The sequence below is a fragment of the Cyprinodon tularosa genome, unplaced genomic scaffold (assembly GCF_016077235.1).
Source record: "Cyprinodon tularosa strain WSP-4 unplaced genomic scaffold, ASM1607723v1 ctg32, whole genome shotgun sequence".
Lineage (NCBI taxonomy): Eukaryota > Metazoa > Chordata > Actinopteri > Cyprinodontiformes > Cyprinodontidae > Cyprinodon > Cyprinodon tularosa.
The window spans coordinates 1,616,572-1,634,908 of NW_024039030.1; the positions used below are offsets into that span (position 1 = coordinate 1,616,572).

Here is an 18,337-nt window from a genome sequence, read left to right on the forward strand (position 1 = left end):
GCAACTGAAAGCAAGACATTTAGAGAGTATATTCACTTGGAAGGTGAACAGGTAGCAGGTAGTGTAGGTGTTCTTCTGGAGCACTTCAGTTTATTAGCCATATGTACTCCAGGGTTAGAGAGAGTTTATCATTTCAATTAAATCTTAGCAAAAATGTGTCTAAAACATACATCATCTTCATTTTGTTCCTTTGTAACTTGAGGAAAGTTTGTATGTTGTAGACATGCTGCTTTTGGAAATACCATGACAGCTTTAATGACAACTTCTGAACTTCTGTGAGCTTAGTAGGAATGTTTCAGTGGATACAGAGTGTACCTCATTCAGAACAAAAAGTGGGAAACTAGAAAACTGCTGAGTGATGGACAAAAATAACACAAGTTATTCATTCAAAATAGGGTTTCCCCAAAGCCAAAAGTACCAAGATTCATTTTCATCCATGCCTAAAGCTACACCCTGTAATGATACTCATGTAAAGCCTGTAAAATGAACGCAGTCCTGAGGAGGCAGGAAGACAGCCAAGACTAGAGAAAGAGCAAAAAGTGTGCAGGTGGTGTCTATTTGTAGCCTATATTAGGTGGGCGGGTACTCTCACAGACTTTCTACTTCCTGCAAACATTAGTATGTTAAGAGTTAAAGTGTTGTCCTATACGAGTGTTGACATTATCCTCTCAATTTCATTCTTTTATTCTCACCTTTGTAGGAGAAGCTGTCACTACAAAACAATGACGTAACAAATGATTTTAATCATATTTGACAATGACTGCATGGATGCACAAAAGTTTGCATTAACTGTGCAGCATGCCCCTGATCACTCTAATGGGTTTGAGGGTGAATAATTCAACTCCACAGCGACAGACGGCCAATGTGCATCTCTGTTAATTATGCAGGGCATTTGTAACTCAGCAGCCATATGCTCCGTGCCCTACTCCGGCCTCGTCATCGCGCACGCATCTAAAACACGTGCAGATTCAAGCAGATGATGTGGAGGGCCGAGCGCCTCAAATGTTGCACTACGTTTTTATTTCCCCCTTAGCTCTTTCTGCACCAGCGCTGCTACTTGATATAGGACATAGTTACACAATAAAAAGATCAGCATCACTGCTGCTAAAAAGAGACAGCGGTGTTTGAAATCAATATTACCGTTATGACACAGCAAATGTACAAGAAGCCACATAATCTTTCTTAGTCTCAGCTGTAGATCAAAGCAGATTATAAATAATGCATACATGCTTCCCCTGCAAATATAATATTGATTTCAGCTTTTCATATTGATGTGCACTCCTGGAATTCTCCGGTGCTAGTTTTACGCTCTTGTTTGCAGAGATCCGCTCGCTTAAGTTGTTCCTTTTACTGTACATGAGATTATAAAGACAGAGAATTTAAGAACTGAGCTACAACCAATACCTTTAAATAACCTAGTTAATAGAAAAAAAAGAATACTAAAACAAGGATAATTAGGGATGTCTATTTCTTCACTGATGCAGTAAATGCATAAAATTAAATAACTGAATACAATCAAACTGTTGATCAAGAAAAGTTTAATATTTAATAAGTCCAAAAAGGTTTCCAAGTGTGTTTGTTTGCAATAAACCGGACATGCAAAGCAGCTACCGTAAATACCCTGATTATCATGCAAAATGTAAGAAGACAGATACTTTTCTTTTACTGTGTGGGAAATAAATTTGCATGCTGTGCTTAACTATTCAAATGACATAACAGCAACTGTTGAATCGCTTAAGCTAATGTTATTTAGCTGCTTGTTGACATTTTTCAACAAAGAGTCAAAGCAAAATATAAGCAAATAACTCTTCAAAGTATGTGCAGTCAGGTGTAGGAGAAAAAAACTGTACAAGTCTAACTATACAAACAAGTCGAGTGTTCAAACAGAGTTACACCTGGCCTCAACAAGAAAGGTTGAAGTTTAAAAATGACAAGAATTACAAAAGAAAAATAAATGTTAATCAATCAAAATCAACACAACTTGTCCGAAGCTGCTACTGCTCCCAATCAGTTGGGTCTAATTTTGGAGCTGGAGAGCTTTCGATCCATTGGCAGAACTGCTAATAGATCTTTCTACAGTTAGAAAAGAGAGTATAGGCCCCGTCCACACGAAGTCAAAACGAACACGAAACGCTGATATTTTCCAAAACGTTTGCCGTAAAGACGGAGACGTAAAATAAATGTGAGCGTCCACACGAATGCATGAAAACGCTGCAAAATGTATGCCAGGCCTGTAAGTGGCGCTGTGGTGCCAAAGCAAAAATAAGCGACGAAATGTTGGGCATGCGCACTAATATTTATACATGGTTGCCCTGCGGGTCCATTTTTGTGGTTAAGTCAAATTCAGGTGCTGAACTATGTCGTCGATATTGCTCTGTTCTTCCTGGAGATATTCCAGAAGAAGAAGATTCTGTTGTAAGCCCGACAGCAGGGTGAGTAGCATTAGCAGCAACGGCGCCATTGTTGTTGTGATACTGGTCGCGCATGCGTGTTTAGAGGCGACGCTATGACGCATGCGTGTAAAAAAAAATATGCGGTTAGAGCGTAAAGATGGAAACGCGAAAACGGCGTTTCGAAATCTTCCCACTCTGAAGGCTGAATAAAAAAAAGATCGTTTACAGACCCCCGAAACGCCGGCTTCGTGTGGATGAGAGGCTGGTTTGTTGAAAAATTTGTGCGTTTAGGCCAGGGTTCGTCTTCGTGTGGACGGGGCCATAGAGGCAGCTAATGATGGTTACCATTAGCATAAAGCTAATACCCCTTTAACTTGAATAATCGGGATAACCAGTGTTTTCATACTATAAGTCTTCCAGAAACACCTGGCAGTGAAAAGAATTAGAGAACCCCCAAATCCAAATAAACTGTATAAATAGATTTCTTCTAGTGTTGTCTACATGTCTTTTTTTTGATAATTAAAAACACACATGCCAAAATCCAGCTTTTACGTCTTAAACCGTCTGTTTGGTGCCTTCCTCAGGTTACATCTGGCTTCTGCTAATCGCGTCGCCAGGAATGGGATGAGTAACTCAGGAGAACTGATGTCAGTAGCGCTGCCCAAGGCAGCTGCTCTCTGCTGATTTGCTCCTTCCACACATGGTGCTTCACTTAGGGAGTGACAATAAAAAAAGCGATTTTCTTCTGATGAAAATAATTCATGAATTAATGTTTTTTTTTTTATATAAAAAAAAATAGTGAATACATTAAAATGTGACGCAAACTCTGCATCAGCTGTCTGGTCTTCTGTAATGATTTGGCATTAGGGTTGAGTCAGTCAGTCTGATGACTTGAAAGCTATGAAAAAAAAAATAATAATTTGAAGAGAAAAAATATAATAAAAAAAAAAAAAAATATATATATATATATATATATATATATATATATATATATATATATATATATATATATATATATATACATATATATATATACATGTACTGTGAACAGTGCTGATGTCATCCAGCACTGTTCACAGTCAAAGTCATTCCGTAAAAATTCAAAAAATATCCACTGGACTTGGTTTTCAAGATTCAATCTTGAAAACCAAGTCCAGTGGATATTTTTTGAATTTTTACGGAAATACTGTGAACAGTATTTATGGGGAGTGTTGGTCTAGTGGTTAGAGCAATGCGCTTGTGGTCTGAGACATTTGCTAGTACCTGGTGCCAGGCGCCGCACAATGGCAGCCCACTGCTCCCCACCCAAGGGGATGGATTAAAATGCAGAAAGTGAATTTTCCCATTGTGGGACAAGAAGGCATTTACACACATATATATATATATATATATAGGGCTGCAAATAATGATCTTTTTGCAAATCGATTAATCTGTCGATTATTTTCTCAATTAATTGACTGATAATCGGATTGCCAAAGGTTCCTTGTAGGGGATTTTTTACGAAATTAAACCAGACGAATCTAAACCTTTTTCTACTTGTAGAGTTTTGGATAGGTCTTATTAACAGATAAAGATTTTTTTTTATCTTAAATGCCAAATGTTTTTTGTTTTGTTTACAATTTTGGTTAAATTACAGCTCTTAGTGGGTTTCTCTGTCAGCTGTAGGCAGTTTTTAGAGTCCCTACACTCCAGTTAAGGATTAATCGATTGCTACATTAGTTGACGATTACAATAATTGTTTAATCTCAATCAGATTAATTGTTTCAGCACTAGGGTTGTCAAAAGTATTGATACTCAAAAAAGTATCGATACTGAAAAGTTATATCCGGATACAATACTCATTTTCAAAAGTATTGACACAGTGCTACCACCAGCGTCATTCATTTTATGCGCAGATTAGAGGAAAATGCACTTTCTGAACATTGTGTGATTGAATAATTCTGTGCACTTTTCGGTTTCAGACTTTTTTCTGTAACAGGTGCAGCTGCTGAGAATTATTTTTGTTTTATAACTGGTTTGGCTAGTGTCATTGTTATGTGTGTAAAGCATAGCCAAGAAAGGAACAATTAATTTTAAGTTTTTTATTAAGCTTGCTTAATATTGTGCACAGCCTACAACCTCAAAACATTGTTTATTGTATTTATTTATTTATTTATTTATTTAATGAAAAAATTTCTGTTGAATTTTGGAGTCGTTGTTTTTATCCTTGTGGTATTGAAAATGACATTGAGTATCGAATATTTTACTTAGTATCGGTATCGAGTTGAAAAGTTTAGTATCGTGACAACTCTATTCAGCACTAGTATATATAATAAAATTGGAAAAAAAGTAGCACTCCAGTTTTTCTAATCTAACAGAATAATTTGGCATTCTTTCAAAATTTTTTTCTAAATCAAGAGTGCTTATTTCAGATAGTTATTAACGGCCATCTTCACCTGCATATGTAGGAGGAGGGAGCAGTCACACAGAATCTATGAGCCAACGGCTCAAACAAGAGGCACCTAAATACAGTAGCAGGGCCTTATCCTCTTTACAATCCATACCATGCACACCAGCAGGAGCTTAATTTAGCCAGATTGTTGTTTTTTTTTAATGATTATTATTTAATTTCAAACAATTAAAAGGGCAATTAAAATCTAATTTCAAAATTTTTTTGTTTCTTACATAAATGCACGCTGACTGCTCTTTTTAGATATATTTGAACATTGTTATTTGTTCACTTGATTGTCCATATTTTTGCCAATTCTCAGATCTGTCAAATCGCCCCATTATAAAAGTTCACACCAGCAGTTTGGAAGGATACCTAAACCTAAAGTCAGTGAACTTCATGTCAAAACTTGATTTAATACCTTTGGTGTATCCTTTCCCTGAGGGCTAAGCGTAATCCTAACATCGGTAGATGAAAAACTAAACCTAAGATCAGAGGATTTAATATGATTTTATTAATACCCTTTGGGACAGACTTATTTTAGGAAGTGATTCTGGTGCTAACTTACTGACATTCATTGTAAAACTGTTAGCACCTTGCTTGAGTCTATCCAACTGGTCAAATATGTCATACTACATGAATGTGTGCATTTGAAATATGAGTCCAATAGTTGTATGCAAATAGTTTTTTTAAATTGCAATAGTAAACAAATAAAATCAATTGGATCAAAAACGAAAATCAAACAGTAAATTAGTCTTATTTATATTTTTTTAAAGCAACAAACTCAAACCCTATGATAATCCAGCAGTTTTTCTAAAGATAAAGCCTAAGTTGCTGTTTAGTAGATCAATGGAGGCCAGAAACCAAGGAGGCCCATGCTCCATAAGATTGCATCAATTTTATAGGTTCTGTTCTTTCCATCTATTCTTCCTCCACGTCTTGTTCATGTCTTTGCATTTTGATGAAGCAGCAAAAGCTTTCAGACACACAAACCGGAGCCTGACCTTCTCTCCCAGCACCAAGTATCACATACACAATTTACTTGTTTACCATTAGCATTAAAAGCCCAGGGACAGATAAAACTGGAACCTTTTTGACCTGAGAGAATAGCTGCACTTTTAATACCCTGATAAAAACTCATACTTTATGAAACGGAAGATTAAAGGTTGAACGGGCAAATATACAGACATTAGAGTACCTGTAAGGTACATAAGGGCAATCAGAGAACACTTTGGAAACAGGAGGTGTAATTACAAACACACACTAACCATCCGTCCATCACCCTGACCAGCCAGCAGAGTATAAACCACCATTTTTAGTTTAAGAGAAAGGATATTTACTTTAGGATGGTCAATAAAACAAATATATAGAGAAAACTGTTTAAATTGACTAAACTCAAGCCTGATGACCTTTTTAACATGGAAATACTTTGAGGTTTAAGTGGATTCAGACGAAAAAAAACACATGAAAAGTGTCGAAAGAGTATTTAAATCCCTTAAAAACTCCCACACATTACAATCCCAAACCTCTGTTAAAATGAAATTACAATAATAAAGTGTAAACTTTTGCATTCTTTCCAAAATTGTTTTAACCAAATCAAATCAGCAAAGTCAGGGCATGTGTCCCTGTTTATACCCATCTCCTATGATGCCCCAAAAATTTAATCCAGAAAGAACAAAAATATTGGTAGGTAATTAAATACATTAATGAAGTTCAACTTATAGTATCCACATGTGATTCAGAGTATAAATCCAACTGTCTCGTGAAGCCCTCTAAACTTCACTGGAAAAAAATGACTGAATAAACGGCATCAAGAAGGCCAAGTAAAAAACCAGAGAAACAAGAGTGTGAGTGTGATTTGAACCATTTTCTGGTTTTACTCAAACAAATTCACACTTTTAAATGTGATTTTATCTAAATATTTCTAGCTAGGAAATGTATTTTTCTTTTTAAAGAATAAATATGAAAAGTTAAATTTTCTATTCTATATCTGAATTACCTGGTAAACTAACTAGTTTTGTCTTGAAACTAGGGCTTCAACTAACGATTGTTTTGCAAATTACTTAATCTATCGATTATTTTCTCGATTAATAATCAGAAGAAGACTTTTTGTGAAATTAGACCGGGTGAAACTAAAACTTTTCCAAATTAGGAGTTCTGGATAGAGCATATTGACAGATGAAAAAAAAATTTTCCGCGGTTATATTTCTTATATTTATATCTTTAAAAAAAAAATCAGAGTGTCTATGATGTCATCCGCGTGCCGGACTGGAGTGGTGACAGGCAGCTCGGGCCACAGGCGGCTACGCTCTACCCCTTCTATTCATTCGGCTAGCTAATCTAATCATTCAATTCCATTTCGAGAGTGAGATCATCTGTGGTAGAGTAGCACTAGACATCTTCCAGGCGTGTGAGTAAAACTAGCAGCAGTTCAGCGGACAGGATGAATGAATGGTAGCTGCCGCACGTGGATGATGTCATACACACTCTGCTTTGTTTTAAATAAATATAAAAAATATAACCGTGGATGTCTGGGGGACAGTGATTCGCCTACATGTTATGAATGCTGGGGTACCACAAAGAATAAATCATGAACAGTTTAGTTTGTGCCTTCAAGTCGTTTGCCCATAGGAAGTCTTTACTGGGCTATAACAAGACAGAATATCTTTGGAACAGCCCCAAATGACACAAAATTAACATTAGTGAGTAGAACATGATGTAATAACGTAAAATCAAGGGGCCAATGTAAAAAAAAAAAAAAACGGTGTTCCCTTTAAACTGCCAAATGTTTTTATCATTTTTTTTACAAGTTTGGTATGATTACCGCTCTAAGTGGGTTGCTCTATCAGCTAAAGGCATGTTTTAGAGTCTCTATACTCCAGTTAACGATTAACCAATTACTAAATTAGATGATTATTTCAATAAGTGATTAATTAGGATTAATTGTTTCAGTCCTACTTGAAACACTGAAGGATATATATAAGGATATATATTTTGGAGACATGCTCTACCTGTGCAGACTGCTGGGTCCCATAATTCAGCACCACACCGAACAAAGCCATGGCTTTTACTATTACACAGGTGTGTCTGTGTTGGGCTCAGATTGTCTGCTTGTGATATATTCCAGAAAGCAGAAGGAGATGCTGAAACTCACACCATCAAAAGTGTGCATTGGGTATTAAAAAGATACACGCATCTTTATTATCTTCCCAGCTGCAAGAGTGAACTGCAATGGCTTTTCTTCACATATTTACAAAGTTACTAGATAATAATGAGTTCACTTGAAGTAACTTCTTAAGGTATTTGATATGGTAAATCATTACATTCGTAAGCTAAATTACAAATATTGTTTCAGAAATGTCATAAATGGTTATCAAATGACGTTTCCAATAGAACTCAATTTGTTTCCATTAAGGGTTACTTTTCAAGCAGAGCTAAATTTCAATGTGGAGTTCCACAGGGTTCCATTCTAGGACCACTGTTGTTCATTATTTATATAAATGACTTGCCTAATGTTACACATTTGCTTTCATCAATTATGTTTGCAGATGCTGGGTCAGCTAACTATGCTGTATGGTTTAAAGTATACATAGTATCTTCAAATACTAGAAAAATCTAAATTGTATTATTTTTAGGGGCAGAATGTCATAGGATAAAAATTTCACTCCTATCAAATTGAATCTGTTAATTTACCCCGAAGTATCTTCTAGAGAATTCCTGGGAGTTCTCATTGATGAATGTTTGAGTTGGAAAGAAGAGGTTGATTTTGTTAGTAGGAAGATCAACAAATTCATCGGTATAGTAAGAGTTAGACATCTTGTTACTTCAAAGTGTATTTTCACTTACTGTAATATAACAGCTTGTGTAAACTTGCCTCACATACTGCAACATAAGTCTAGGCGAGTGTTTACCCCTCTACAAGTTTTACTTATCCAGAATAGCATCTTATTTAGCACCATGCCTATCCTCTGCATGTTTATTTCAAATCTTACATTCTGACAATTTCTGCAATAAAAATTTTTCAAATATGCGTTTTCATTTACAAGATGATTTCTACTGAATGAAAATCCCCAAACAGTTTAAAGGTAACTTCATAGCAAATTAATATGTGTTTTGTATGATACATGCCAGTCAAGGGCTCTCCATCCTCCCAAATATCTTAGTCGTCGAGGGCCATTCTTTATTCGATTCAGGGTGTACTACTTTGGAATAGTTAAGGTAGAATATTTTTTATTTCTTTAAAAATGTTTTTTAATAAAGGGTTGAACAGGACAGCACCACATCATGACATGGATGCTGCTGATATGTTTTTATGCATGGATATACAGAGTATGTAGATGTATGTGTGTATGTCCTTTCGTCTGTCGGTTATTGTTTTATTACCACTGTATTTAACATTACTTTTAATTCAAACAGGTTTTCATTGCTTTGGGCGCAGGCTTTATATAAGCCAAACTGGCTTTCTGCCTCTCCCTGCACTGTATTTTATTTTATTTTCACTGGTATTTGATGTAATCTTTTGTGCAAAATAAACTTAAACTACTTCAAAGAAGGGATTCTAGAGTATTACACGTAACATCAAGGCAGCAGATCACAAAAGAAAAATGTTGAAAGAGGGGGAAACATTATTTTCATTTTTTGATACAGGATTCCCTGATATTCTGGTAAGATATAATCCCGGGAATAACAGAATGTTGTAATATAAATAATAAAAATAAAAAAAATCATATTTGCAGCTTCATGAAGTCTTTTGCATTTAAATAGTTTTATAAAGTCTTCAGGATATGATTCTACCATCCTGCACTAAATGTAGGGTTTTATTCCACTGCACCATAGAAGCGTCCAAATGACAGGGCAGACATCAGCATGGTAGCATATTGGCTTGCACTGTTCATTTTAAGTTAACAGTTGTTCATTTGAGAAAAAAAGACAAGCAATTCCTAAAATGATTGCATTTTCAGTGAAGAGAAGTGGTTAGGGAATGCCTAATTTAGACCTTTTAGGCATTTAGCCTATCTTATTTGTTTACCGGATCATTTAATCTGTGACCAACCTAATTGTCTCGAGAAGCAAACTGCAGACCTGCATTTAGCTTTATCACTAAAGCTACGCTAAGTTGTGTCTGGCTTTATCTCTTAACATTTAATTTCTGAATTCAGCTTCTGTGAAATAGGGCCCCAGTAAACTATCGGGAGCATTTATCAGAGAGGAAGCCTTGGAAACTCTTAAGCCTCTGCCGTTTCTAGACATCACCTTTATTGAGACTTTGCAAGAAAAGAGCGTTTTCCAACAAAAGCTGTGACAAAGCTGTCTGAAGCTCCTTAATACTATTCTCCTGGTGTAGCAATGTTTGTTCAAATATGGCTGCAGCTATTACTATTTCTTATTTTGCAAATCAATTAATCTGTGGGCTGCTCAGTGGTGCAGTGGGTAGCACTGCTGCCTTGCAGCAAGAAGATCTGGGTTTGATTCCTGGCCCGGCTCTTTCTGCATGGAGTTTGCATGTTCTCCCTGAGCATGCGTGGGTTCTCTCCGGGTACTCCGGCTATCTCCCACAGTCCAAAAACATGACTATTAGGTTAAATGGTTTCTCTAAAATTCTACTTAGGTGTGAGTGTGTGCGTGAATGGTTGTTTGTCCTGTTTGTCTCTGTGCTGCCCTGCAATGGACTGGCGACCTGTCCAGGGTGTACCCGCCTCTTGCCCATTGACAGCTGGAGATAGGCACCAGCACCCTTTAGGACACTGCTAAGCGTGACAGAAAATGGGTGGATGGATTAATCTGTCAATAATTTTTTTGATTAATTATCCAATAGCCAAAGGTTCCTTAAAGAAGAACGAAATTAACCCAGGTGAAACTAAAAACGTTTCCACATGAGAAGTTCTGGATAGAGCATATTGAAAGATGGAATTTTTGAACTTTTTTTAATCTTTGATGCAAAATGTTTACATCATTTTTACAATTTGGGTATAATTGCTGCTCAAGGCTGATTGCTCTGTCAGGTAAAGGCTGTCAGTCTCGACACTCCAGTTCACAATTAATCAGTGACTAAATTAGTTGATAATTATTTGAATAATCAATTAATCAAGATTAATCTAATTGTTTCCTTATTGAGGAATAAATACATGATATTTGCAATGAGATCTTCCAAAGCAACAAGTTGTTGCATTCACATTTAATAACAGAGGAAGGAGTTTCAAGCTTTTCACCTCAATAACTGAATTTTAACGTGAGAGCCACAAAAGGCTGCGCTTTGATGTTTGCTATGATACCCTGAATATATTAGAAAACGAAAACAGCACAGATTGAAATGTTAAATCACTACTTGGAGCAATAAAGCAGTCAGGGACATATGCATGTAACAATGTGTGTAAAATGTGCTCACCTCTCTTCCAGTAAGGACGTGCCTTGCTAGCTTAACTTTGGCAAAGTTCCCCTTTCCAATGGTCTTAAGAAGGCGGTAGTTGCCGATATGAGGCTGCTCGTCTGTGGACGTGAAAGAGCTGCGACATCGCGGCAGGCTGTGACGACTCGCAGACTTTGTAGGGGGAGCTGGGGGCTCAACGAAGCCGTCCACCGACGAGTGCTGCAAGTAAGGCACACATCCAGATGAAAAAAAATCCAAAATCCCTCCCTGCAAGTTTGGTTTAAGAAGCTTACATTAAAGTATACTAGTCTATGTAATCACCACAGACCAGTTTAATGTGTTTAATAAAAGTAGTTCTTGTCATAGCTGGAAACAAAGTTACTAAGAAGAAAAAAACAATTCAACTATTTAAGAGCATTGACAGTGATGATTTGGGAAATGCTGTGCTGATAGGTTTGACCCCATTTAATATTCTGTTCTGCTTTACATCAAAACATGTAAGTATTGACTCCAGAGTACACCCCGTCTAACATCTGGAATATAAATGGTAAACTGTGTAGTCAGTTTGGCAAGTACTTAGAGTAGCAACTTTTGAACACTTTGTTGGAGTCCACAGATCCTTTTTTTTTAAAGATTAGCCTTTAATCGTCCCTCACTGCTTGTTTGAGGTCTCTTCACTGTTCTGAAATGATGACTGTCAGTAGGTTAGGAAATTCCAACGACTTGTCAAAAATCTGTAGTTTTATTTTCAAGCACATTTAGATGTTTTGACAACATGTCCGCCTACAGAAATACTTTAACTTTGAATAAACACTTCCCTCTAGTAAAAGGCTACAACACATCAACACTAGAAACGGAAAACTGTTTACAAATATAATAATACGTTTTTTTTTTTTCTTAAATGCAAAATGTTTACATATTTTTTACGATTTTGGTACAATTGCTGCTCCAATTGGGTCGCTCTGTCTGCTAAGGGCATGTTTTAGATTCTCTATACTCCAGTTAACGTTAAATCGATTACTAAATTAGTTGACAATTATTTATATAATCCATTAATCCGATTAATTGCTTTATCCCTAAAACGTCTCTCTTTTTTGTGGATCTTGTCACTAAAACTAGGAGTCAAAACACCATTAGAATCAGCAATGAGTGTCAGACATGACGTCATTTAAAAGATGAATGTTCAGCAAAGCAAACACCTTTAACAAAACTAAAAGATTTAGAAACATTTGCAAATCTGATTTGCATTTAAATAATTCATTATTTTTAAATATCAGGTATAGGATTAAGATGGGGTCTGATGTTTATATGATGGTAGAACCGCTAATGCAACTTGTTCAAGTAGGGCTGGACAATATTTCAATATCAATATACACAGTATATCACAATATAATTTCATTCATTATCAGTTATGTTAGTTTTAAAATGTTTTTTGATATTTCAATATACATTAAAATCTGTGATTACAGCAATTGTCACTATATGCAACGTGCACTGACTGCAAAGCGCCTTGAGATGATGTGTTGTGAATAGGGGCAATATAAATAAACAGAATTGAACTGAATTTAATTGATTGATGTTGTGGGTTATATGTAGTTTTTGTTTTTTTAAAGCAAATATTTCAAAAAATTTATACTGGAGGCATTTTAAAGACATGGAAAAAATGAATTCTATAAGTCTCTACTGGCATCTGTTGTCAGCATTCTCTGCAATCTTTATTTCACACTGTTTTCTAATTATTATAGAAATCCAAATTATAGTAAGCATATAGACCCAAACTTAACTGGTTAAGACTTGGTTAAGGAGGAAAAGACTCAAGAAAATCAAGTACCATCTATTTAATCCATAAAATCATTTATCACACTCAGAGCAAGTCTTAACAGAAGATCACAGACGCCTACGCTTTCAAAATAAGCAGCAACAACCAACAACTTTAGCATCTCCAAGGCCAAAGTTTCCCTTTCATGACATGATTTGAAGGTGAACGAAGAACAGTTGTTTGTGAATGCAGCACTGGTGCAGGCCTTGCGCAGTCCCCTCTGGTCAGCTTCTTCTCCTCTACAACAGCTGCTGATGTCAGTCCAGGTCAAAGATCCCATGATCCTCCACTCCTCAGCATCAAACCCCACCAGAGAATAAAGCGTGGTTGGGTTACCCAGGCTGCAGTGTTCCTGTTTCACTGGGGAAACGCTACACCCTGCAGGGTGTGTGCATCACCTCAGCCAGCCTGCATCCAGACAGTCCGACCTATGAGGCAGGCATTCATTTGTCAGTTTTGCTGTAAATAAAACAGACGGCGAAACTTTTGAAAAGAAGCCAGCGAAGGTCTACGCTCTTCACACAAACACTTGGCCACAAAGCCCGTAAATAAAGTAAACAATACATATAAAGTGACAGTTGTCGTGTTTGATTACTGTACAAATGTTGTCTCACTTGTCCCAGCCCAATGACATTCTGTCCTCACAGAGGTCGTACAAAAGAAGCAACACACACATGCCTAGAAGCAAATGCGTAGTAACAGGAACACGAGAGGAGAGATGCCTCTTTATTGCTCGCCTAAAAGCCACTCACCTCTCTAAGTAATGGCGTCTTATGCAATGCAGTTTAGCTGCTATTTTGCCCTACAAGGCTGTGAGCTTGACTCGTAGAGGAGCAGAGTAGCCTGGCTGACTGTTTCCAGTGATGCTGAGACCAGGCTTTAATAGCCACCTAGCAATCTATGTCTGTGGGAGCAGCTTTTTCCAGACATTTACATTAGCAGCTGATGCATTATGGAAACCTAACTGTGCTCAGCAATGCATCTAATAATGGTCTGAGAGGAAATATAATCATGTAAAGGAGAGTTTGTTAAGCTATGTTCCTATGCTGCTGAAGGAAAATGCATTCCTTATTTGTTTTCAACTCCCTGATGAGCAAAACGCCTCTGGTCTGAAATTGAGAGGCACCAGGAAGTTAGCCGTTGACAGACATTGACTTTCTTTCAGCTTAGACTATAGCTGACTTCTTTTTCCAACATGTGAAAATATATAAGCCTTTACAGTTCTGACAACAATGCTCTGTGGTGAGGATAGTGTGACTGAGGAAAAAATAAGTGAAGATGTTTTCAGTAAAAACTGTCTGCAGTCAATTAGGCTGCAAATTAGCAAGTAAGAACTCAGCAGTAAAAGTGCATAATACTAGGCAAAAAAACTACTTTTTATAGCTTTAAATTATACTATATTTCAATTACAATCACTTCCAAAGTGGCATCTCAATTGATTCATACATGTTTTAGAAATCCTTCTGAATGCTACTCTCTGAGAAGCGAATCCTGTGTATGTTGGAAAAAAGAAGAGCGTCTGTCACTTTTTTATGCAGTACTGTGATTACATGCCTCCTCTAGGAAGCATCTACTGTATCTTGACTTTGCAACTGTCCAGTAAACAATAAGCAGACCTCGTTATTAGGTAAAACACTATCATGTTTTACTGAAAGCTAAGATGAAGTGGCTCTTTTAGCTTCTAATCTGCACAGTGACAGGTACTGTTCATTTTTTATTCATTCATGCAACATCTTGGCCGGGTCATGTATGTAAGTGAGCTGGTTCCCAAACAGTTTGCATGGAAAAATAAAGTTGAAGTAAAAGTAAAATAAATTTTAGGCAAAAACTAAATATCAAAAATGTGTTTTTCGGGCAACTCAGGCTTTCTTTAGCCCTTCAAGTAGCCATAAAATTGGGCGGCACCCACAAAGGGAATGGAGGCTTTACAATGAAACAAAGCCTTTTTTTCTGCATGAGAAAAATACCAACAGAAAACAACACATATTTCAGAAAATATGAACACTGCAGGGCTTAATACAATTTTTCATCATTTATATGCATATAGTTCACTTTAGTACACCTAAGAAAAAAAAAAAAAAAAGATATAAAACCCTTTAGAGGAGAAAAGAGATGACTTAATATTTTCATTTTGGCATTCTACCTGTTAGTGAATACGCTCGATTTGGGGAACATGTCCACTCCTCAAGGGTCAGTCACCTGCATGTTTTACTTACAGTTTTTCAGACAAGCCCAACATTTGCACTGGCAGGTAAAAGCTTAACCAAATACAAGAGATTATCAAAAGGGGAAAAATCCCCAATAAATCCAGTCTCCTCAAAAAACTAGTTAAATCACCCAGGCCTTTTAATAAACCCTCCAGAGTCTGTTTCAGCAATATGGTAAAGGGGGAAGCTTTAGTGTCCAGGGAACATCAGAGGAGCCTCCATGAGCCTGTGCCAGCAAACATGGCTCATGTCCTCAAGTGAGATCATCTCAGAAGATCTATTGTGATCAAGATGAAGAGAAACATTCCTTCACAATGAGAGGTCTCTCGTGATTTCAGTGATGTCTCTTAATAAAAGCCTGTCTGTAACGCTCCCTCCTCCTCTCCTCTTTCTCTGAGTGTGCTGTTACAACAGGGCCCAATGGGTGATGGATAGCACATTGCGATGCTACTGCGACTGAAAAGTAGGGCAACAACCTCCTCCCCCCCTCCGACCCCAGTTTACCGACACATACTGACGTTGAGGAACAGAAAATACCCAAAGCTGCAAGGGTGCAGCAGGAGGAACCCCTCAAAGGACGGACGCGCTCCAGCGTTAAAGCCCCATTGACGCAGTGCGTTGTTTAGGGCTATTGTGCTGGAGAAACTAGGACATCCAGAGCTGCACCTTTATTCTAGTCTGCTTAACTTGAGCTTCATGCTTTTACTCCCAAAAGCAGAGAAGGAATCAACCCCTAACCTTTGACGATCATTGGTGCTGTCGCTCTGCAACATTGTAGTTCCCAGAGGCCATTAACAGCGCGCTCCAATGAATACTAAAAACAAGAAACATCCTAATCCCGGACAGCTTTGTTCTGCCTCCTGTCTGCTTTATCCCTTTAAAAAAAAAAAGGACTCACATTCTCGGTGTCACGCTCGTTCACTGTGGGCAATGGCGTTCTGGTCGACATCTTGTGAGGCTCGCAGGCCGCTCAGCGGTGCAGCGGGCTGGGCAGAGCGGACACGGCGCGGCGCGGTGCCTCTGTCCCCTTCTCTACATCCCCGGATAGCGGCAGGCTTTTAGCGCAGCATTGCGCGCACCGATGGACCCCGGCGGACGCGTCGGATTTTCTTCTCCGATTTCTGTGCTTCCCCTTCAGGTGGACTAGTGTCAGACAGGAAAGGAGGAAAAAAAGAGAGAGACCGACAGAGCGGAGGGAGGAAGAGGGGGAGGAGGAGGAGGAGGAGGAGGAGGAGGAGGAGGAGGAGGAGGAGGAGGAGGAGGAGGAGGAGGAGGAGGAGGAGGGATAGGCCAGGAAGATGCGTCTGTTTGGACGGCTCTGCGCAGCTCATCTAAAAACCTCCCACCAGGAAGGATGGAGAATCCCTCTTTTTCCTCTCATACACACATCCCCTTTGTTTGCCCCCCATTCAAGTCACAAGAAAACAATTAAGTGCTCATTCCGAACAGTGTCCCTCCATTTAGAGCAGAATTTTCATCTTTAAACAATCAATAAAACATCTGGATGTTTAAATGATTGTATTCTTACTTGCATACTGGAGTTTAAAATAATCTTTATCATGTTTGGAATGAATTGCATTTATTTCTTAAATCTTGATCCTCAGCTCGTGTTTTTTTTCCCTTTTTTATCCATGCACCCTTAATTGTATAAACGTCTATCCACAGATGCCTAATTCAGGGATTAAGTTTAACTCATATTGTAAACCGTGCAGATTTTGCCACCTGTTGGGCTACCTCAGCATTGCATCTTCCACTTGTTGTCTGCCTGTGAATAAAAAATGTATCTGTGAGTGAACAAACAGCAAAAACAGATCCCCTATCCACATCAAGAAGGTAGATATAGTCCTTTTATCAATGAAGTGGTCACATGTTGATTTCTGGGTGTGGTTACGCTTTCCATCCAGTAGTGTTGTCACCATCCGTCCACTAGGTGTCAGGCTGTTTACACACATGTGGGAGCCAACAGGTCCTCATTTGAAGGTGAACAGTCCAGTTCAGCATACTTTTATAGACCCTGAAGGTAATTTTGCTTTAAGCAAACGAAGTTGCTCTATAAATTCAGGGGAACACCAAAAGGCACAACATTTCTTAAAATGAAAAAAATATTTAAACTGTAAACAGCTATTTAGGATCAAAAACACTAGAAATAGAGAGAAACCTGGATATTAAAAGTTTATTATAAAGTATTTAACAACAATTACAGCAGTATCAATAAAACAGCCGTCCCACTTTTTTTTTTAGCTTTTTTATTTACAGTTTTTAAAGGGGAACACATTTTTTTTTTCCTCATTTTAGTTAGCATTTCTCCAGAATCCTTTGTCTGATGAGAGCATGCAGCTCATACTCCAAATGAAGAGCATGGATTGGACCAGACAGGTTTCTTTTGTGCAATTTTTAGCATTCATTTATAGAGTGTCTGGATGGACTGATGATATTTGTCACTAATAACTTTTGCTGGGGTTTGTTCTAGTTTCACAGCTCTCAGACTCTGTCTGGTGGGAGGCAAGGCCGGATATTTTACACTCTGAGGCAGTAATTCCTCTGCTGTAATTCTGAACCCAGATTATTATTGTCTGTCTAAAACTCTGGGTACTTGTAGAAGCCGACCTGTCCGATCGCAGTTTAATTAATGATCAGTGCTTGTGGTCACCAACCGCATCGGGGCCAAAAATCTTTTTCTTCTGTGGTTCAACGTTTATAACAAGGTGGTTACTGTCAAATTAGGTCACTTTAAACTTGCCATCATTATATAACGGGCTGAGGATTGGTTTGTCAATATAAGAGTTATTAGGGGTTGTTATGGGTGTTGGCCTAGTGGTTAGAGCAGTGAGAAGGTTGCAAGTACTCGGTTCGATCCCCACAGCGTGCACTCTGGCTCCCTGAGCAAGAACCTTAACCCCACTCTGCTCCCCAGGTGCTGCACATTGGCAGCCCACTGCTCCCCAAAGGGATGGGTTAAATGCAAAGAGTTCATTTTGTTGCTTTGTTCTTGTGACAGTGTAATGACAATAAAGTTAAATTTTATTTTAGTCTAGAGTGGGCTAAAATGAGAAGATTACTGAGGCACTAATGATCTGTGGTCCACCTGTGCAGACTGGGTCAAAAATAGAGCTATTAACTTTC

At 37.9% G+C, this 18,337-nt stretch overlaps 1 protein-coding gene across 6 annotated transcripts in view; it reads right to left on the bottom strand.

The window, feature by feature from the left end:
• The window catches only part of mark1 (MAP/microtubule affinity-regulating kinase 1), a 53,668-nt gene extending 37,239 nt beyond the window's left edge, over window positions 1-16,429 (bottom strand). For 4 of the 6 annotated variants that reach the window (XM_038292918.1, XM_038292915.1, XM_038292916.1 and 1 more), the window contains exons 1-2: window positions 16,113-16,428; window positions 11,207-11,407 (exon numbers count right to left, since the gene is read on the bottom strand). In XM_038292918.1, the coding sequence (XP_038148846.1) occupies window positions 11,207-11,407; window positions 16,113-16,163 (252 nt within the window). In that variant the 5' untranslated portion in view covers window positions 16,164-16,428. Of the gene's footprint in view, window positions 1-11,206; window positions 11,408-16,112 lie in introns of all 6 variants that reach the window. The other 2 variants (XM_038292913.1, XM_038292917.1) reach the window with 2 other exon arrangements.
• Between the last annotated feature and the right edge of the window lie 1,908 nt (window positions 16,430-18,337).